This window comes from Columba livia, chromosome 14 (assembly GCF_036013475.1).
Source record: "Columba livia isolate bColLiv1 breed racing homer chromosome 14, bColLiv1.pat.W.v2, whole genome shotgun sequence".
In the NCBI taxonomy this organism is placed as follows: Eukaryota; Metazoa; Chordata; class Aves; order Columbiformes; family Columbidae; genus Columba; species Columba livia.
In genome coordinates this window covers 3,698,424-3,719,188 of record NC_088615.1, presented here as the reverse complement: position 1 = coordinate 3,719,188, position 20,765 = coordinate 3,698,424, and the positions used below count along the sequence as shown (strand labels likewise).

Here is a 20,765-nt window from a genome sequence, read left to right as displayed (position 1 = left end):
GCGGGCTCTGATTGGCGGCCGCGCGGGCGCAGGCCCTTATTGGCGGAGCGGGCGGGCGGCGAGGTTTGAAACCCCAGCAGTCGGCGCCGCGCGGACGCGGGGTGGGCGCGAGGCGGCGGGAACGAGCGAGCGAGGCCTCTGCGGCGGGTCGGTAACGGGAGAGCGGAGCGGGGGGGGCAGGCCCGTGTGCTGGTGTCTGGGGGCGTGTTGTGTGAGGTGCCCTGTGTGAGGTGCCCTGTGTGAGGTGCCCTGTGTGAGGTGCCCTGTGTGAGGTGCCCTGTGTCTGTGCTATGTCTGTGGGGTTCTATGTAGCGGGGGCGTGTTTTGCGGGGGGTCTGTTATGTGGTGTCTGGTTCTGTGTGGTGGTGGGGGTGTGTGTGCCTTTGCAGCGGCATCCTGTGTATGCGCAGGGTTCCATGTGCCAGTCTGCTTGTTTTTGTGATAGGAGGAGCAGACTGTTTGTAGTGGGGCGTATGCACGGGGAGCAAAGCTTGGAGCCTGCTGGAACGTTACCATATCCTTACGGTGCTGCTTTTTTTTTGCCAGGAGCAGCGTGAGACGCCATGGCACAAGCACTTGCCTCCCCAGGGCTGTTCTCTGATGACGATGTTGCGGTGTCCCCTGTTTTTGAATCCACAGCAACGGGGTTTGGGGCTGATGTGCGCAAGGACTTGCTGTCAGAGTTCTCTGCCATCTCGCCCAACCTGGAGGGCTCCCAGCAGGTGAGGCTGGAGCTCATCTGTCACAAACAGAGCAGTGTTTTGACTTATGACTGCTCTGTCACTGCAAAACGGTGTTGTGATGCAGGGCCAACACAGACTCTTCAGAAGAGGCTAGAACAAAATGTGGCATTGGGGGAGCAGCTCCTGTTAACAGCAGTGTACTATGAAGGGCGCAGTAATTGCATCTTAACACAATGCCTTGTAGTGTGGCACTTAGTCTAGGGCCTGGTCTTAGTGTCAGGTCTTCAGGTTGTTGCTCTGACTCACTAGATAAACAAAAGAAGTGCTGATGTGCTTGGAAATGCCCCAGAAAGCTTCTGGCATTGCTGGGGATTTTGGGACCTGAGAAGGGTCCATTAGTTACTGAGTGCCCGTCAGCGCAGCCACATGTGCGTTCTGTGCTGTGGTTCTTGTCAGTGTTCTGGTGGATGGTTGTGCGCTGTCTCTACAGCTCCCGTGTTTAACCTGTGCTGAGTTTTGCAGGCTGTAGCTGAAGACAACAACGGAAAATTAAAGGTGTATCTGAGAGTTCGACCTCTGAAACCTACAGAAGTGGAAAAAGGGGAAGACCAGGTGAGACAGTGAACTAAGCAGGCTCTGAGCTGGTAGCCTGTGTGCCTGCTGAGAGCTGCCGTTCGCCTTTGCTGTCTGTGCCACTGTCTCTTGTAAGCCATTGCAATGACGGGTTTTTGTGTTCTTTAGGGCTGTGTCTGCATTGAGAATTCAGAGAATCTCCTTCTAAAAGCCCCAAAAGACTCCTTCACCATGCGGAACACGGAACGTGGAGTGGGACAAGCAGCGCACAGATTCTCTTTCACCCAGGTAGGTAACTGGGACAAACAATCCATCTGGAAGTTTTTCAAGCTTAAACCAGCCTTGCAGGTCAAAAAGCTGGCTTACTAATACACACTGATTCCAGCACGCTGTGCGAACTACGTAGTCTTGTACAGTCTTCCTACTGAAGTTTGTTTCTGCTGCTGTTTCCTCAGTTTTTCTGTTTTTAAGCTCATCCTGGCAGCAAATGCCAAACTCTTGTTTTGCTTATGAGACTCTAAACACACTAGAGCCTGTAGTGATATCAGATGTTACTGGATTAAGCAAGTCAACAGCTTGTTTTTGTAGGGGGCTTTGACTGAAATTGCTGGTGGGTCCGTCGCATGTGATGTGGGGCTTGTGGAGGGAACTAAAGTCATATCACTTGAATAACCATCAGCAGTCACAAGATAAGATTTACACGGGGTCATTTTTCATGCATCTCGTTTGCAGATCTTTGGACCAGATGTAGGGCAGAAATTGTTCTTTGATGAGACAATGAAGCAGGTGGTGAAGGATGTACTGAACGGGCAGAACTGGCTGGTCTACGCCTATGGCATCACCAATTCGGGGAAGACTCACACTATTCAAGGTAAGGAAGGCACAAGGTGTTGGTGGCCTGTTGAGGGAGTTGTCTGCTTCTGCATGTGAATCCTCAGCTCGCTGTTCTTGCTTCAGGCAGCCACAAAGATGGGGGAATTCTGCCGCGCTCCTTAGCGGTCATCTTCAACAGCGTGGGGGACCGGTTGTACCGAGCCATGGACCTGAAGCCGTCCCTCTCCAATGAGGTCACCTGGCTGGACAGCAGGCAGGTTCGACAGGAGGAGACCAAGAAGCAGACTCTGCTGCGAGGGGGTCTGTGGGAGGTAAGTGTGTGGCTTCTGGGCAGCTTAATAATAACAGGGAAAGGATGATGTCGTACTACATGCTGATGTTATTTTTTTCCTTCCAGGAGGAGCTGTTAACGCCACTGAAGAGGAGCCATAGTGCTGAGTCTCAGCTCCAGGCCACCACCAGTGGCAGTTTTGACAGTGGAGTTGCTGGCCTCTCTTCATCCAGCCAGCTCACCAACCGTTCAGACAGCAGCCAGACAGAAGGTATGTCTGGAAGCCCACTGGGTGCTACCTGCTATGTGCTGTTGGAGGATGGGGGAAGAAAGGGCGATGGTTATTTGGGTGCTGTGTTGTGTGTAAGGGAGCTAAGGTGCTGTAGTCTCCCAGATTTTCCCTTTGAAAGATGAGGGTGTTGGGGCTGAAGAGCTTTGTACATGTCTTGCCAACATACAAAGAACATGCCCCTGCATAATAACTCAAACTTTGTGAAATGAAAAGTTACTTGATACCCACTTACTTCATTCATGGGATATAGTTACTGACCAGCTGAATGCTGTGGATGGGGCAGCTGGAACACAGGGTGCTCAAGTGCTGTGTTGCTTTCCACACACACTTTCAAACTCAGGATCTACTAGCTGATTAGGTATCCAAAAGTATGGTGTGACTGAGGTAACAAAGACTAAAACTTCACTGATACTGGGAGAAGTTCCTGTCTGAAATATGCTGTACTTCCGGAGTCAAGAGCAAGTATTTGAAAAGTCCTTGCACAAAGCAGATACCGTTAAAGGAAACCTTAGTCTGTCTGACTGGCATTAGTGTAGGTCCACATGAGTAGGTACACAGAGTAATTTGAGTCTGGGGTGGTGTATTTGCTGAAGAAATATATCTCACTCCAGAGCTAAGCCATTCAGGTTGAACCTGTGAGAAGCTGCAATCATGATTTTTTTTCCTCCCTTTTTTTTTTCTTCTTTTCCCCAGAGCTGGGCCCTCGGTGGGCTGACTTGGATCGCATTTCACTCACCAACGCAGGAGACGTACAGTTCTCCATCTGGGTCTCCTTCTTTGAGATTTACAATGAGTTAATCTATGACTTGTTAGAACCACCTTTACCTGGCCAGAACCGCAAGAAGCAGACCCTGCGGCTCTGTGAAGACCAGACTGGCAACCCCTATGTGAAAGGTAGATTCACCTCAAAGATATTTTTAGTGGCCTGCTAAGGAGACTTGAGGATTGAGTAGGTGGGTGGCTCAGCAGTGATGTGCTGGGGAGCACAATGTCATCTATGGCTCCTCAGAGACCTCTGGATTACAGGAGTGCTAAGTTTGTTAATGTCAAGCAAATGCAATGGTGAAGTTGGGGCTCAGATAACTAAGTTTTCTGCCAGCCTCCTAATTACCCTCCCCAATCCGTGCCTGCTTTTCCAGATCTGAACTGGATCAATGTCCACGATGCGGATGAGGCCTGGAAGCTCCTGAAACTGGGTCGGAAAAACCAGAGTTTTGCTAGCACCCACATGAACCAGAACTCCAGTCGCAGGTCTGGAGGGGGGATGTTCTGAAAAACATCCAAGTCTGAGGGGCTTTTAAAGGTTGCATTCCCTTTTTAAAATATCTGCATGTTTCTTTATAGTCACAGTGTCTTCTCCATTCGGATTCTGCACTTGCAAAGAGGTGGCAGTGAAACTGTTCCAAAAATCAGCGAGTAAGTTTCATGCTCTCTATGATTTTGGGGGGAGTTCTCTCTGGGCTTAATTTTCCTGTCTCTTGTTGTGAGGATGGGAAGTATCTTGAGGAAGGTCTTGTTGAAAGTATTTGCAACGTCCCACATTTAAGGGATGTAGTTATCTGGAAATGGGCTGTCCCAGTATCTGGGAAGTGGCTATGCTGACTGGTGAAGGATCTTTGAACTAGACATCACAAAGCTTGTGTTGGTGTTACCTTGTGTATCCACCACACTCAGGGTGGACCTTTCTGTCCAGCAATAGCCCATACACCCCAGAAGAGCTTTCTGTCCCCTTATGGGTGAGCTGGGAAGACGAGCATGGCAGGTGATCGCAGGGTATCTGAATTGTAAACCTGGATAGAATAGGATAAACCTAGCAGGTCATGTGAATATTGCCTGTGTTTTCTTCAGGTTATCCCTTTGTGACCTGGCTGGCTCAGAGCGCTGCAAAGACCAGAAAAGTGGGGACCGAATGAAAGAAGCAAACAACATCAACACCTCCCTGCACACGCTGGGTCGCTGCATTACTGCCCTCCGCCAGAACCAGCAGTCCAAGTGAGCAGCCAGAACCCTGCAGGGAGCAAGTGTGTGGGGAAGCTGTTTTGCGTTCCCTGGGCTCACTCTTGTCTCTCCCCACAGGTTGAAGCAGACTGTGGTTCCCTTCCGGGACAGCAAGCTGACCCGTGTGTTCCAGGGTTTCTTCACTGGACGTGGACGCTCTTGCATGATAGTCAACATTAATCAGTGTGCATCTACATATGATGAAACTCTCTATGTAGCCAAGTTCTCAGCCATTGCCAGCCAGGTAAGTCGCACACATGAGGATCACACTCAGACACACCTTGCTTCTGTGGGAATGGGCCCCTTTCCATCACAATGCAGGGGGAATGTTTGTGAGCCTTCCCTGTGCTTTTCCAGGGGATTATTACCTTTACAGTTATCTCCAGGTTCTGCTAAACTGAAAGAGAAGCACCATGTTTAAAGACTACACAGTTTCCAGGCTTTGTGGATGAGTAATGATGGTCTTTTCCCCTTCAGCTTGTCCAGGCACCTCCCACAAAGCTGGGACTTCCATCCATTCAATCAATTATCAAAGAGCACAACAGGCGAACCAGCCAGAAACTAGAGGCAGCGGCAAAGGAAGAAGTGGAATCAGAAGAAGAGAGTGAGGATGAAGCAGATGTCTCCATGTATGAGAAGGAGGTGAGCTGTGATTTATTTTACAGCCTCTATTGATAAAAGGGCAAGAACGTGACTGTTAGTGTGAGGCTGCAGCTCGGCTCTATACCAAGAGATGACAGAGAACATCAGCTGAAGACCCAGGAAACTGGGAATCCATGAGAAAAACGTTCCAAAGTTGGTCTAAATCCGAAGAACATGCTTCATTTAGAAACACTTTGTCATCTGTGGAATAGAGAGACTAAGAGCTACTCTGCAAGGGAAATCTAGAGATCAGAAAACATGCAAAACAGATGGCTAATTTGAGGAAAAATAATTGAACTTCCTAGATACTCAAATGGGCAGCTGGAATAGCTGAAAGTTTGAAGTCATACACCTACACAGACTTGAGTTGTAATGTGTCAAGGTAGCAAATGCAGGTCCAGCCCTGGGCGCTGCAGCAGGGGAAGCTGCTCTGGAGATGGCTCCATCTGGAGTGCAGTGGTGTCTGAGCCACCTCATGCGGAGGAATTAAGAGCAAACCTGGCAACCTCTCTTTCCAAGTGACTAAAAGAATCTCAAAGCCAGATCACTCCAGCCTGATGATAAGGGATTGCCTAGTTTATTCTAAGTCTTAATTCTGTTTGTGCGGTGTGGGCAATGCAGTTTGTGTCATTCTTGCAGGACTTGTTGCGTATTGTGGAAGCTGCACGAGAACTTCTGGTGCAAGAGCGGCAGGAGAAGCTGCAACTAGAAATGCGTCTCCGTGAGGAGATCTGCAATGAGATGAAGGAGCACATGCAGCAGAAGGAGCAATGGTGCAGGTACAATATATGCTGATCTCCCTTTGTTCAGGGTGAGCTACAGTACCAAGAAGTGCCAGACCCTGACATGGAGTTGTTTGTTCTCTTTGTAGCCAACACGTGGATGCTCAGAGGGAGCTGCTGGAGGAACTGTATGAGGATAAACTGAATAACCTGAAGGAGTCACTGACTGACTATTACCAGGAGGAGATCCAGGTTTGTTCAGGGCAACGGAATAACATCAGGAAAGTGGGAGGGGACACGGGGTACTTGAGGTGACTTGAATCTTTCAGGTTGCTCTGCTTTTTGTGATATAATTTGATAGTTTCGTCCACAATTTTTGCTGCTTGTCTACCACTTTATGTGGCTCACTAGGCTTTCTGATTTTCAGCCCTCAATCTGGAAGCTAATGTGCAACTATTCCGACTTCGCTGTCCAACATGACTCTCTTGCCCCTTACTCTTTTTGCTAGTGGTTTGCTTTGCACTCTTCAGATTAACACGAGTTCTGTGAATTTCTGTTCTTAATCTTAGTTGTGAAGGTGGGTGTGGGCCTGTCAATATTTTTCATGCTATGGCATTTGAGTGCCTGCTGGGACTTGTTGCAGACCTCTCTGAAGGTGACAGCTCTTAAAAAAAATCCCTTCAGCAGCTGGAAAAAAGTGGTTTAGGCTCCCAGGAAATGGGTTCAGTGTTTTCACTTGAAGGACATTAAAGGCTGGTCCAACATGTGAAGTGTGTGACTGAGAGAGAGTCTCCCGGAAGACAGACATTGAAAGTTTCGGAAAAAATGTGTTAAGAAAATCGTGTTGAGTATTTGAACAAACTTGCTTTTTAAGGAGCGCGATGAGAAGATTGAGGAGCTCGAAACTGCTCTGCAGGAGGCAAAACAAAAACTGGAGAGCCTGGATACTAAGGCAAAGGACCCAGGGCAAGGCTTGCGTCGATCAAAGAGAGTGGCTTCCTCCTGCGCTCTGCAACAGGAGCTGGTAGATGCTAAAGCCAAACTGGAGCAATGTCAAATGGAGTTAAATACTGCAACAGCAGGTAAGGCAGCGATGCTGCACTGGTTCTGAACTGTGCCTGAGCAATCCTTGTAGAGGGTTAGAGGTACTTTTTTTTTTCAGTAGTGGATTCAGACATCCTGAAACTACTGTTCTGAGTTGTAGATGATGGGAATAATGTGCTGGATGGACAGCATTTCACTTAATTTTCACATGAAAATGGACTTCAGGGCAGGATCATCTCCCTGTTCTAAAGTCCCTCTGTGTAACTGAAGGGGAGAAGCCTGGAATGTTTGTGCATGTCTACACAAAGTCCCAGCTTTTCTAAGCTTGCCTGTGGCAGCTTATCTCAAGTGAAGTCCTGACTTCAGAACAACTGAAAGCTTGTGAACGTCCTTCTGCTCACTACTTTTTGTCTGTTTCTAGAACTGCGCAAGTACCAGAAATTACTGGAGCCACCTCCCTCCGCCAAACCCATTACTGTGGATGTAGACAGGAAGCTGGAGGATGGACAGAAGGTAACTCCACCTCTGTTCCAGAAAGGAATGCTTGCAGGGCAACGTGGTTGCCTGTTCAAGCAGTGTTTGGAGCTGCTGTCTCCAGGTTTTTAAACAAATGGTCAATATTGAAATGGGTCTGTTGAAAACAAACCCTCACTAGAGATGTGGCATCTGTGAGAGATGTTGGTATCAGTGATGCTGGTGTATAGCACTCAGGGGGACCCTCCCTCATCTGCATCTCTGGAGTGGCTTTGTTTGCAGAGCGATGTCAAAGCCAGCTGTTGTATTGAAATTCTTTCTCCTGTAGAATGTCAGATTGCTGCGTTCGGAATTGCAAAAGCTTGGGGAGTCTCTTCAGTCTGCAGAGAGGGCGTGCTGCCACAGTACGAGTGCAGGGAAACTCCGAGAAGCCCTATGTACATGTGACGACATTCTGGCTAAACAGGTAATGTCTGTTTTATTGTGGGTTGCACAGGGGGATTTAGTTTATGCGCTTTGCCATAATCAGCAAAACAACCTAGGTTCTTGCAGCTGCAAAGAAAAATGACTTATCTAGCCAGACACCATTTATTACATGAAGGGAACTATACTGTTAATTTTTTTCAATGGCTGAGGTCAGGTTGCATATTTAACTCTCCAAAGGAGACCCCCAATTGTTCCTGTCAGTTAACTGAGAGCTTGCACTTACAGCAGAATTCAGGGTTCTTATTTCGTTATCCACTTCACTCAATCACAGTTGCTATGGCAGCACACTTACAGCAGGATGGATTCAGCTTTTTCCTAGCCTTACCGTTCCTATTTTGCTATTGAACTGCTACACTGTGACAGTAGAAGCTTTTATGCATGGCCTTATTTAACACACCAGTCAGTGAATTTTGGCACAAGCAGTTTCTCCTTCAGTTCATAGTAACCAGGGAGTGAGGCAACTTGTCATACCTTCACATACTGCCTTCCCTTTCTCAGGACCAAACACTGGCAGAACTGCAGAACAACATGATGCTGGTAAAACTAGATCTGCGGAAGAAAGCGGCTTGTATTGCTGAACAGTACCACACCGTGCACAAGCTCCAGGCTCCTCCACCGTCTGCCTTAAAGAAACGGTTCTGTGCCAACAGGGAAAACCTACAACCGACTCAGCCTCCTGGTAAAAGGCCCTTTCTGCACAACCTGCTGACCCGCTCGGCGGCCCGGCCCGGGGCTGCCAGGGGCTGGCAGCTGCCTTCAGTCGCTCTATGACTTTCTGCCCCATCATTACTGGAAGAGGTGGCAAATGAAATATAATAGCATCATTTTTTTTTCTTTGTGTGCTTGTTTATTGTCATTGTAGCTGTTGAGAGCTTATGTAAACATTTTTGGATATGTATAGTTAAACTTTTAATCGATACCAAAGTGGACAAAACGACCTTTTGTCATTTAAACACTACAATGAGGAAAGTCTTGAAATAGAAAACAATGCAGATGATCCAACTTGTTTAACAGAGGGACAAGTTCTCATCTTCAACTATGTTGGCACAAAATTCAAAAGTAAGTTCGTAAGATCTTCCTTGGCAGATGTCTTCCCTTCCTTGAATTATAATCCTTTATTAAAGTATACTCGTTCTAGTCTAGGGTGGCTCTTTTGGATCTTGGCTTGCAATTCTGGCTCCAAGGATGTAACAGGCATAGAACTAAGCAAAAGAAACAGTAAAATGGTTATATATAACAAGCACTTGAATGTAAAAGATGATGGATGATGCATCTAGTTAAACTTCCTGTATTGTGAAAAAAGCGTTCAGATCTTTAACTCCCTGTGAAGGAATCATGCTCACAGACCTGGGCAAATGAATCTGCTTAAAAGGCAACAAGATATTCTATAGAGTCAAGAAACAGTTGTTGCTGCTACCATGAGGGTGGAGGAATCTACTCAGTTGCTTGAGGTTGTTGCTGGCAACAGAAACTCACCTTCCTCAAGGTGTTTTAATTCAATATAATGTATTTGCATATTTAACTTACTGCCTCATTTTCCTGACCAAAAGGTTTATTTTTATAGGAGTCATCTCACAGTAAAGTGAACTAAGCTGCCAGGTCACTTAAACAGCTGTGGTTTCTTTAAATCCAGTTTAAGGTCTAATCTTCCTGTGCAGAGCCCTGGGTGAAATCCAGAACTGTCCCACACTTGCTGTGCTTGTTGGTCAAGTCTGCTCCAGGCGGCCTAATGACACTGATTTACTGCAATTCTCTATTCTGTGCCAGGTGGGGAAAGGGGGGGTGTCAGACTGCTTTGCTGTACTCCATTAAAGCAGATGAGAACTGGATATTGTTTCCTGAAAGCCAAAAGCTACTTTAGTTGCTTGCTGTTTTAATGGATTTGGCTGCGGTTTGCATTGTTTAAGCTACATTTGGCAGCTTCTCAAGTTTGCACAACCACTAATACTATGGGAGGGACAGCTTAGTTGAATTTAAGACCCTCTTCATATTGCAAATTGAGCTGAATTTATTTATAGGTAACCCGTCCACATTTCATTATGGTTTCAGCTATAATGAACAGTGTTTCTACGACAGTTTTTGGTACTCAGCTATTTGTATGTAGACAAGCTCTTTCTGGAAAAATACTAATCAAATTACAACTAAGCACGTATAGCCAAGTGCTGTTCTGTATAACCAGAGGAGTTTCCTGCTAAAAATAAAATGGACTCTGTATTTAATGAAGCCATAACCTTACCGGACATGAATGTATTGCTTACACCACATCAGTCTTTTTTGATGAATAATTTCAGTGTTACCAAGCTCATAGGTCTCTGCTTGCATGGTTAAACTGCTCACACAAATACCTTGTTCACTCTATATAGCTGCATCTCAAGCTGCTGGGACTTTGTAAATAAACTATTATATATTACTGATGAGTAACAGAAATATTACTTCTCTGAATATTCTCAAGTTTATCACACTTGTCGTATGGGAATTGAGACTCTGTGCTCCAGGAGGCAATGACCTCTTGCTTCTGTGTTTTTGTGGTACCTTGCATGTATCTGAGAGTGTAACATTAAAGAATAATGTAATAACATAAGAATAATACGTACCTTTTTTGAGGAAACAGTGCACAACACAGGGGTGTTGCAAACACAAGACTAGAGGAGACAAAAATGGGTTTAAAATATTTAGGGTGCTAAAAGAAAATTCAAACCCCTTAGGCATGGTCTTATAGGAGCTTTTTGATGTATACAGTGAGGTGAAGTTTTACAGAGTGCTATGTAACCTTTATTTCTCGCTGCATTATACCTTATGAAATCATTTAGTTACTATGTAGTACTACACGTACCAATACCATGCTTACAAATGTGTATATAATTATCATTTGATGGCCTTTCAGCGGTTTGCATTGGTGTGTATGGCAACATACAATGCTGGACAACAGCAAATAAACCTCTCCATTAAACAAATGTTTCACGAATTCATCCACCTACAGAGCTGGATTCCAATTATTATTTATGGAGGTAGCGGCCAAAGCATCTTTTTAAATGCTACAGGTTTATGTGATTTTTGTGTGGTGGTGGTTTTTTTTCCACTCCCTTTCTCTGCCCCCCTGCTCCTGCTTTTCTTGGCTGCTGCTTTATTACTAATGGCTTTTAATGGTATTATCAGTTACAGATATGGAAGTGAAGTCACTGCTGTAGTTTCCTTAACTTCTCAACTCAGTGGAAAAACAAATAACTTCTCACAAAGTGCAAACCTTGCTACTTCCTCCAAAAAACCTACAGGTATATCTTAAAACAGCGGACACAGCTCAAAGAAATCACTTACCAGAATCCAACTAATCCAACTTGAATAGGAGCACTCATCCAAGGAAACCGCTGTTGAAAAGAAACCACACACAGTGAACAGAGTGTCTTTTCTCCCTCCCCCTTCCCACCTTCCTGGAATTCTTGTATTGTAAGAGAAAAATTGCACCTAAAAGACTCCTGGACGTGATGAAGGCAAAACAATTACCAACACACCTTAAAGCTGAGCTCTGGTTTGAGAGCTTTGAAAAGTAATAAGAAAATTCCCAGTGCTATCAATGTATGCCGTTATCCTGAGCGAGCGGCCCTTAGAAACGACGACAGGCGGTTGTTTTACTTACGACCTGATCCCGAGTGTGTTGGTCACTTGTTTGTGTCACACGAGCCCAGAGCAGCTGCCAGCGCAGCCCGAGTTTGGAGCAGCGCTCTGGGAGTTCTGCCCAGACATCCCAACCAAGAGCCAGGGCTGGTGACAGCTCCTGTCCCTCCAGTGACATCCAACGGTTTTAACTTGCAACTGGAGATTTCCCATGTGAGCAACAGCAGCTGCGGCCACCAAGCATGAAGAGGGGAGTGTCAAGGAAGAATGTAAGTCTGCCTCTCCTATTCCTTGTCTCGTGATTTGGTGTACAGGCACTCGCCCCCATAGCACAGTCTGATATGCTCCAGTTCGGTTAGAATTCACCTCTTATTACAGAAGAAAATGGTAGAAGAATGGGGGTAACAATGCTGAAGAAGCAACAAGCTATGGCTGCATTTTTAGCATACTCCTCATTACCATGACTTTTGCAGAACTTGAACATACACCAAGAAATACGATAATTTTCTTGTAGGCCTTTAAATGATCGAGGAATCTATCCCCCCATGTTAAGAATTTTAGTTGAAGTTAATTACTACAGAAACAAAGCCAGACCTATTTAAATGACACCGCTGCAATGGCCCATTGATACAATAAAATCAGTGTCTCCAGTAAGCAGGACACACACAACTGCTACGACAACGGGAAGTCAAGTTTAAAGCAAAACAGCTAATGAGTTAAAAATCGCATGTTACAGGGGATGATGTTTGCAACAAAAATGATGTTTTTTTTTCTGCAAGAAGTATTTCTCAAGATGTAGAAGTTAAAGGGGAAACTGGTGAACAAAAAATGGGCACTACTTGAGAGTAGAAATAGAAGGGAATTTAGGAAGCTGGGTAGGACAAAGCTTGGTGTTAAGGAAGGTCGCAGCAGCGTAAGAAGCATGGAAAACAAGCCTGAGGGAGAAGAAATCATGTAGAAGACTTATTTTTTTGCCCTGGAGTCAATATGTAATCTAGAAATGATGGCAGGAGGAAGTGTGGAATTCAGCAATAACCTGCAACAATAGATAAAAAATGGAAAGGGCAGCAATAGCAACAAGGATGCAGAGGGACCGCAGTGCTCGGCTACCCTGGCGTTCCACTGAGCACACTTCTGTTTGACTCTCAGCTGAGATAAAGTCACTCGAAATGCTTTACATTTTATACACTGGGGCAGTTCAAGACGAGACGGTGTGACTGGCCATGGACGGGATACAGGGCTGTGGCATCGGGAAATGCTACGTGTGTTTGGGAACACAAATCAAACTGTGCTGCAAATGATTTCAGACTGAGCACAGTTAAGGGAGAGCGAAGCTACATGTGTAAGTGTGAGCACAGGACCTGAGGTACATAACAGAACATCCCCAAATACGATTTTATAAGTGTAAAGAACGCTGGAGGGTGTCACGAGAATAACAGATGGTTTCATGCCTTGATCGGAGTTGGTCGTAAATCTAAGGGAGAGAGAGGTGTCTGCTAGCACAACAATGCAAACAGCAGCTGTTTCATGTGGTGGAGCATTTTTTGCCAAGGTGCTTGATATGAGTTGCAGCCTTTTTCAAGAATGTTACCAGGCTGCATTAATCAGGAAAGACGGTGAGGTGAAACCCTAACACTGGGAGGTCAATATTAAGAATTGGAGTTGCCTACGGAACAACATAAAACAAGTGCAGTCTGTACATCCCTACGAAGAGATAAAATGGAGAAGTACAAGACAGCAGAAGAATTTACTGTGTTAGGGATGTGTCATTTACCTCCAGGAGAAGGCAGTTCCTGATGAACTGGGATTTCATTTCCAGATGTCTTTATGGCATCTTTAGTGGTTAGTGCAAACAGAGAAAATGAAGAAATGATCATTAAGCAAACAAAAGCCATAAGGAGAATCAGCTTTTTTCTAACTGCTTCCTTTCATTGTTGGGTCTCAAAATCTGTCAACTTTCCACTATGCCTGTTTTTTAAAAAAACGAATAAATGGAATGGCAGTTACATTAGGAATGCATGGAGGACTCTAAGGCATAAGACATTCAGGAATGATGCTTAAAAAAAAAGGCTCTGCTCTAGTTTTGTAACAGTTTTCAACACATATTTTAGTTGCAGACTAAGAGACCTCAAGGAGTTTGTTTTAAGGATATATGAGAAAATTTCTGAAATCAACTTGAATGTTATTATAACCCAGCATGTAGAACAGGAGAGAAACAGGAGCTGAACCTCTAAGAGTAGTTACATAAATTAAACCTTAATGTTGATTGGAATCTTCAGAAGTTTCTATGGTTACCTGTAACTAAAATAAATCTATAAAAGCTGTGCCTCAGAGCAAGGTTGTTTTGGATCCTCCAGCAGATAAAGTGAGTGGGTTCGGCACAGAGCTACTCACGTGTGTGACAACGGAGGTAACAACCAGACACTATACAGCCCGATCAAGAACTACGACACTGGGTAACCGCACAAAAGGCAGCCAAGGCCACTGCTGAAACTATCGCAAAAGCACGTATATGTATATCTATATAAAATACTTTTTCAAGTGAAGAAGTAATCAGATTCTTTTTGAATCAAAAAGGATGTGCTTGTGTTCTAAAACAATTCTTGAGTCAATTTCTAGCAACACCTTCCTGGAAAATTTTTAGTTAATATTGATGTTACCATCAAAATGTCCTCGTGCGAAACAATGTCAGAATATGGAGAACTAATAGCGCTACGTAACCTACATCTTATTTCAAATAGCAGAGGATGATAGCTTGCTATCACTGAGACCAGCATTCCAGAGGCACTTATTTCTCTTTATCTTATTGAAGAACATAATTCTATTGTCCTCATTATTTCACAACCACCTGACTATTGTCTGGCGATGTGTGTTGCTCAAAAGGCTTCGCCACACGTACGAGAACTATTTTCCAGAGTGATGGTGCGCAAAGCAAAGGGAAATGAGTTAGTAAAGCGTTCTGTGGATGGTGCTGGAGTTGTGCGAATGGGATGGTGCTTCTGAGACCTCCAGACGACATGCAGAAGCTGCTTGTTAAAAATGCAGCTCATTCCTTAATGGTTTTAATACTAATCTCTACCGAGTGTTACCACTGACTACCTGCAGAGCAGGGTTGCACCTGAACTCACAGTCTCTGATGCTGAGGGGGAGGAACAGATGAGCATAAACGGTCATGATGGTCCCAAAGACCAGTGGGAAGTCACTGAAGAAATCGCTCATTTTTGCTGATCTGAAAAATTCACAACACCCTTATATTGATTATGCCACACAAAACCAATAGATATTTGTCTCCAAACTCTGAGAATTGCTGCAACTTCTTCAGAAAATTTATTTTCCAGTTGAGTTGATAGCATTTGTGACATTTCTCCTGTGTCAAATACATATAAAATCATCTTTGCTTTAAATTTACAAATTATTTTTCTTTTTTAAACAAGGGTTAATGTCCTGAGCAATACATTAACAAGAACATAACGGTATCACAAACCGCTAAAAGCCACGCTGCAAACGGGGTGTGGGTCAAAAGCCATCGGCAATTCAGAATTAGCTACATCAGTACAGGGCTCTTCACGCTGCGGGCGGTTTATTGGGATGCACTAAGCAGCACACACTGGCTTTCACTCTAAAACTCAACAGCCACATTTCCCATTTTTATATTCCGAGCATCAGCATTTTCTGCTGACAAGGGGAGGAAAATAGCAAAGCACTTCAGGAAAAAAACACCCGAAAATTGGAAGATATTTGGGATCTCTTCGCAATGTTTATCCACTAATACAGAAGCACTTTCCAATAATGTACATAACTGGGTAATCTAACTCTGCATGCGAAGAATGAAAGGCAGAAATAATAAGAAATAGAATTTAAATATTTTAGAAAGCTTTGCCTTAGACAAAAGGAGGTGACTTCCCCTGCTTGTCCTCCCGGTCCCCACCCAAACCAGTTTTCCAAGCCAGGGTCTGGAAGCTCAGACTACACTGTCTGTTCCTGACTTTTTCTAACAGGAAGGAGACGATGGTTTGCCTGGAGCAGCGCAAGGAGGTAAATCAGGGATATCAGCTGGGGAAGACGAAACTCCCTTTACTGGTAAAGGATGATAGGGTTTGTCATCGGAATATTATTTCTCTTGTGTCAGACAATCCTACAATTCATTTCATTATTGTTCTTTTCCCTCTCATGCACACACAGTCCATAATGCTGATTTAATGTATATATATATACTAACATTACGTGTGTGACTTTTTACAGTACTTTAGTATAAACAGAATATAGCAAACATATAATCTTTCAAGATGCATGCCCATTCTATGCACTTACTCATAGAGTAAACTTTAGAGACTCATTTTCAAAGGAGAGTTTTACCATTGTTGTTCCCAAAGTCAAATTGCTCCTACAGCAGCTAAACAAAGCTATTGACAGCTTGACAAGAAAAGCATTATTAAGATTTTCAATATTTTTTCTAATAAACTCTATTACAAGTCTCAGCTCAAGGAAGGTTCACTTACTATTTACTAGGAGGGACTCTGCATTTTAAGAACAATTATAAAAATAATACAAAGTTCATATTTTCTTAATGTTATTTTACACTGTGATTAAAAGAACCAAGCTGTTTCTGCCTAAGAAAGGCATAAAGAAAGCAACAGCTATAAAGCCAGCTCTGCAGTGATGTCCTCCCAGAGTGTTTGGGAGGCAAATATGAAGACTAAGAACACTTTAAATTCATGAAAGTATTAACTTCGAATACGAAATACATACACATAGATTATCTAAGACTAACCTTTAAAAAGGCTCTCTTTTCCAAGGCATTCATTATGAAGGGAGGAATTGCTGCAAATGAAGGAAAAAAAACCCCACATTAACCTTGGAGAAAAAGGCACTTGGTTTTCATTTTCTGCTAAGATCAGCTAATACCATAACACAATTTTCACAGCCTTTTGTCATTAACCGAGTGTCCTGGTTTTGCTAAAAACAAGTTTCTCTTTTAGTGAATTTGCCTGTCAGCTAAAGCCTTCATATTAACTGCATTTTCCTGGAGCACCAGACACATGTTTTGGTAAACCTAGCAATGGAATGCAAACTTATTGATAAGCACGGATGGACATCTCACGAGAAGGGCGACGAGAAGAAAGAGACCAAGAAACTGACCAACTGTGCATAACATCCCATTCACGTGAATACTTCATATAAAGTGGGAGATCACGAGGATCTCATTCCCTTTTCCCTTTTGCCCTTTTCCCTTCTCCTTATGGCCGACATTAGGAGAGGACCTTGCTAGTCGTCCCTGCGAACTGAGGCCTAGTGACAGACTGAATCCAGCTCCGGTTGGCTGCAGAGTCCAGTCCGGGACTTTGGTTGCCGGCTCTGCAGTTGCTGAGACTTTCAAGATTGGTTTTGTATATTTTGTATTATTTTCTCTATTCTTATTAGTAGCATTAGTAAAACATCTTTAATTTTTTCCAACTCTCTTCACTCTGTCCTTCTTTTCCTCCCAATCGCCTCTCCTTAGTGAAAAAGGGGGGAGAGGGAGGGGGAAGCGGGGGAGGTGGGGAGAGGGGGTTAACAATACATCTGCCAGGGTTTTATTGTCACCCCGCAATCTTAACCCTCGACACCGAGCTTTCATTTCACGTTGTGCCAATCCAACATACTGGATTGGTGTTTACAGAAGTAAATTCTCCCAATAAGCAAAACTTCTAATTTCACACCTAACTAAACCTGAGCTCAGTAACTTGGCACTGGTCAAAGCACCTGCCCTTCACTAAACTAATTCCACTCAAGCAGAGTTTGTTACCTTTCCTTTACTACCTGTATCTTTTCTGCAAAAGCATCCCAGGAACTCTTCTGATGTAACACACTGTGGATGTTTTCACAGTAAGTAAAGTGCATTTCTTTGTAGAACTTCTTAACAGAAATGTAAATACTGCCTGCAGAACTGTAAGATGATTTGGCTGCTAAGAAAAAACACTTATATAGAATTTAAGATCTCTTTCACATTAGTGATAGTTATTCTTACCCATGCCAGGAGCAGCCATAAGAACCCTTGATAAAACCACCTGGGCAATCGCCTGCTGAGCTGCTTTTGTTGATTCACCCAGCCTGTTCCCTTTCTCGTCCGTGACAGGGATTCCAAACTTGAGTTCTCTGTTGATTAAGGGGTAAAAATAAAGCACTGATTGACATGCATTTATCCACCTTTTTTTTTTTTAAAATCTTTCTCCCCTTAAAACTCCAAATTAAAAGAATTAAGGTTTTATTTTATTTTCAAATCAGCCTGTTTGCAACACTCTTTGGCAAAAAAAAAACATTAAAAGGCAGTGAAAAATCTGGTGAAAACTATGCTGAAAAGCAAACAATTGAGTACTTGCAACAGCAAATGTAACTAGTCCTACATTTATCCAGCCCTAAAATTACATTCGGCCCTTTGAAGGCAACTGTGAGGCTGATGTGGCCCCCGGTGAAAATGAGTCTGACATCCTGTTCTAGAATGAGTGATCTTAGTTCTTTTTCCTACCTTTGTCTCATCAGTGGAATATTAATGCAGTTAGCTGAAGCAACAGCAGCAAAAGGACCAAACCGTGCTATAAGAGGCGCGGCATGCTGTAAAACACAGGGGAAAAAAAGAAAAATAATCACATTATTATTTTCTTTCCCAAAGGTCATATTAGAATGCTTCATGTGCTAATGATAGGCCAGACTTATTTCTTTTAAATTAAAAATCAATGAAAACTCACTGGTGGGGCAGAGGCAAAACAACAAACAAACAAGACGTAAGTCAGATACTTCTCTCGGAGTGAGCAGTGGCAGGAGGTTGGCAAAACCAATCTTAATTTAGTAGCATCACTGCAGAGCACTGTCAGCTTCTCAGTATGCCTGTCAGCACAACAGCGACACCAAACACACCTCAACTTCACTGTCTCCGCTGGCAAAGTGTGCTGGTTTGTCTGGGATGCAGTTTATTTTCCCCGCCGTAGCTGGTACGGGGCTATATTTCGGATTTGTGCTGGGAACAGGGTTGATAACACAAGGATGTTTTGGTTACTGCTCGGCAGGGCTTACACAGCATCAAGGCCTTTGCTGCTGCTCACATCACCCACCAGCGATGGTGGGAGAGGACGAGGAGCTGGGAGGGGACACGGCCAGGTCCACTGACCCCATCTGACCAAAGGGATGTTCCACACCATAGGAGCTCATGCTCAGTAGGTATTTTGGGGGAAGAAGAAGAAAGGTGGGGATGTTTGGAGTGGTGGCATTTGTCTTCCCAAGTAACCGTTGTGCGTGCTGGAGCCCGGCGTTCCTGGGGACGCTGAACGCCTGCCCATGGCAGGCAGTGAATGAATCCCTCGTTTTGCTTTTCTTGCACACGGGGCTTTTGCTTTAGTTATTCAACTGTGTTTATCTCAACCCACGAGTTTTCTCACTCATCTGATTCTCTCCCCCAGGGACCCGGGGGGAGTGAGCAAGTGGCTTTGCATGGAAAGACACCGGCTGAGGAGACTGTTCATTGGGTCAGTGTCTCACACGATATGAATTACTCTGACTAGAACAGTCTCTCAAATAACTTGTCAATCCTATAACACTCAGTATCAAGCATTAGCAGAGGGGTAAAAAATACATTATTGCTGTGTTGTTGTGTCTTTTTTTTTGTAGAGGATCTTTTTTCTTGATTGTTTTGTGCACTTGTTTAAAGAATTTGAGTTTTCTGCATTTAAGAGTGACACCTCCTTACAAGTTCTTCAGCCAATCTAGGGTAGGTATCCACATTTGCAGAAATGATACTGCACCTTAAAACCACACCCTATACAGTTTATAGGATAATGAGGCCACATTGTTGTAATTACATATCCACTGCAATTAACTTTCAAGGGCTACTAGATACTCTGACATACAAAAAGAAATGGCAAAAAAGGCACCTTATTATATACAGTTTGTATTAAAACACAAGGCTCTTTGATATACATATAAAACCATTTACATGGGGCAAAAATAAGCTTGGGATCTAAAGAAGGGAGCTGCCAAAAGGCATCACAACTAGTTACTGGGAGCTGTGCATGACACGGATACACAGGAGGAGAAATGAGCACATCATAGAACACAAAGTCTAGTTCAGAATGGAAAAAAATATCAGCAATACCTTTGTCAGGGCATTAAGTCCTAAAGCTGTTGCGACAGCACCTGTGGTAGCAGAAACATAGGCTGTTCCCAGCTGGCTAAAATAAAAATAAAGACATTTGCACATGCAAAATAATTACATGTTACATATTTAGTTATACCTTTCAAAAGTTAAGAAGTAGACCTTTCTGTGATACTGCAATAAGATGTGGATGGAAGATTCAAATGGGACACTCTGCTGCTCTCTCACCAGCAGTAAAAACTCACGTGCAAGCAACATTTTAACATGGAGCCAGGTTCTGCTGGTTCTGTGTCACTATCTGTTCAGCACCATCTCACGTGTCTGAACAAGCACCTTGACGATTTAGTTCTGTACTTGATTTCTAACTTGCTTACACTAATAAAATCAGTTTGGATTCCTAAGGCCATGTCTACAACAGTAATTAAAATCAACTGTACCAAACCCCATACTTGCAGACCGCTGATAACTGCTTATGATCAAGGTGCTTAGGCTTATCTTTGATGGCAGAAATGGAGTCCTTGCCTCCATCATTCTCAGACTTCTCATCTGCACATATCAAATTAATAATAAGCATAGACAGAAAAACTTAGCCCTCTGTCACCTCAAACTTTAAAGCCCAACCACGTTCCAGTACACGAAAGAGCAATTTGTAAACACATCAGAAGTATCTGGTTCAGTGTCTGACCTGACAGTAATTGGGGCATCACCGCTCCTGTTTGTGTAATTTACTACAGCATTGAAGGACTGGTTAATCCACTGCCAGAAAACCACTGCTGGTGTTGTTCTTGAAAGGAGAAACAATTATTATTATTATTGAAAATATAGTTGAATCAACAGTATAGAAAAATAACAGCAAACCAAGAAAAGCAAGTGCAAGCAGTAATCACGCAGAGGTTCTAGTTTATCTGAACAAAACAATACCGACAATGAGATACTGTCTTAACGATGAAAGTACAAGCTACTTCTAAGAACAGAATTTAAAAGCATTGTAATTAAATAGCAAGGTTCA

The 20,765-nt window shown here is 43.8% G+C and overlaps 2 protein-coding genes across 6 annotated transcripts in view; one reads left to right on the top strand and one right to left on the bottom strand.

The window, feature by feature from the left end:
• The first annotated feature begins 21 nt into the window (after positions 1-21).
• KIF20A (kinesin family member 20A) lies at positions 22-10,600 on the top strand. Its single transcript, XM_065029545.1, has 19 exons — positions 22-147; positions 547-722; positions 1,206-1,295; positions 1,425-1,544; positions 1,989-2,127; positions 2,214-2,401; positions 2,488-2,632; positions 3,347-3,547; positions 3,793-3,904; positions 3,998-4,069; positions 4,502-4,645; positions 4,730-4,895; positions 5,129-5,293; positions 5,933-6,072; positions 6,165-6,267; positions 6,890-7,097; positions 7,481-7,572; positions 7,862-7,999; positions 8,518-10,600. The coding sequence occupies exons 2-19, from the start codon at positions 564-566 to the stop codon at positions 8,788-8,790; spliced, it is 2,655 nt and encodes an 884-aa protein (XP_064885617.1). The 5' UTR covers positions 22-147; positions 547-563; the 3' UTR covers positions 8,791-10,600.
• Positions 8,844-20,765, bottom strand: part of SFXN1 (sideroflexin 1) — a 30,377-nt gene continuing 18,455 nt past the window's right edge. For 3 of the 5 annotated variants that reach the window (XM_065029556.1, XM_065029554.1, XM_065029555.1), the window contains 8 exons: positions 20,442-20,540; positions 19,757-19,832; positions 18,137-18,222; positions 17,639-17,766; positions 16,403-16,452; positions 11,335-11,384; positions 10,614-10,661; positions 8,844-9,221 (listed from right to left, as the gene is read on the bottom strand). In XM_065029556.1, coding sequence (XP_064885628.1) covers positions 9,125-9,221; positions 10,614-10,661; positions 11,335-11,384; positions 16,403-16,452; positions 17,639-17,766; positions 18,137-18,222; positions 19,757-19,832; positions 20,442-20,540 — 634 coding nt within the window. In that variant the 3' untranslated portion in view covers positions 8,844-9,124. Of the gene's footprint in view, positions 9,222-10,613; positions 10,662-11,334; positions 11,385-13,405; positions 13,466-14,759; positions 14,861-16,402; positions 16,453-17,638; positions 17,767-18,136; positions 18,223-19,756; positions 19,833-20,441; positions 20,541-20,765 lie in introns of those variants that run through there. The other 2 variants (XR_010466100.1, XR_010466101.1) reach the window with 2 other exon arrangements.

What these genes read in the sequence shown, in the direction of transcription:
- KIF20A (XM_065029545.1), top strand. Translation starts at nt 564, where the DNA reads ATGGCACAAGCACTTGCCTCCCCAGGGCTGTTCTCTGATGACGATGTT. An exon ending in TGGCAACCCCTATGTGAAAG is followed by an intron (nt 3,548 to 3,792) that starts GTAGATTCACCT and finishes CTGCTTTTCCAG; the next exon opens with ATCTGAACTGGATCAATGTC. An exon ending in TCTCCATGTATGAGAAGGAG is followed by an intron (nt 5,294 to 5,932) that starts GTGAGCTGTGAT and finishes TCATTCTTGCAG; the next exon opens with GACTTGTTGCGTATTGTGGA.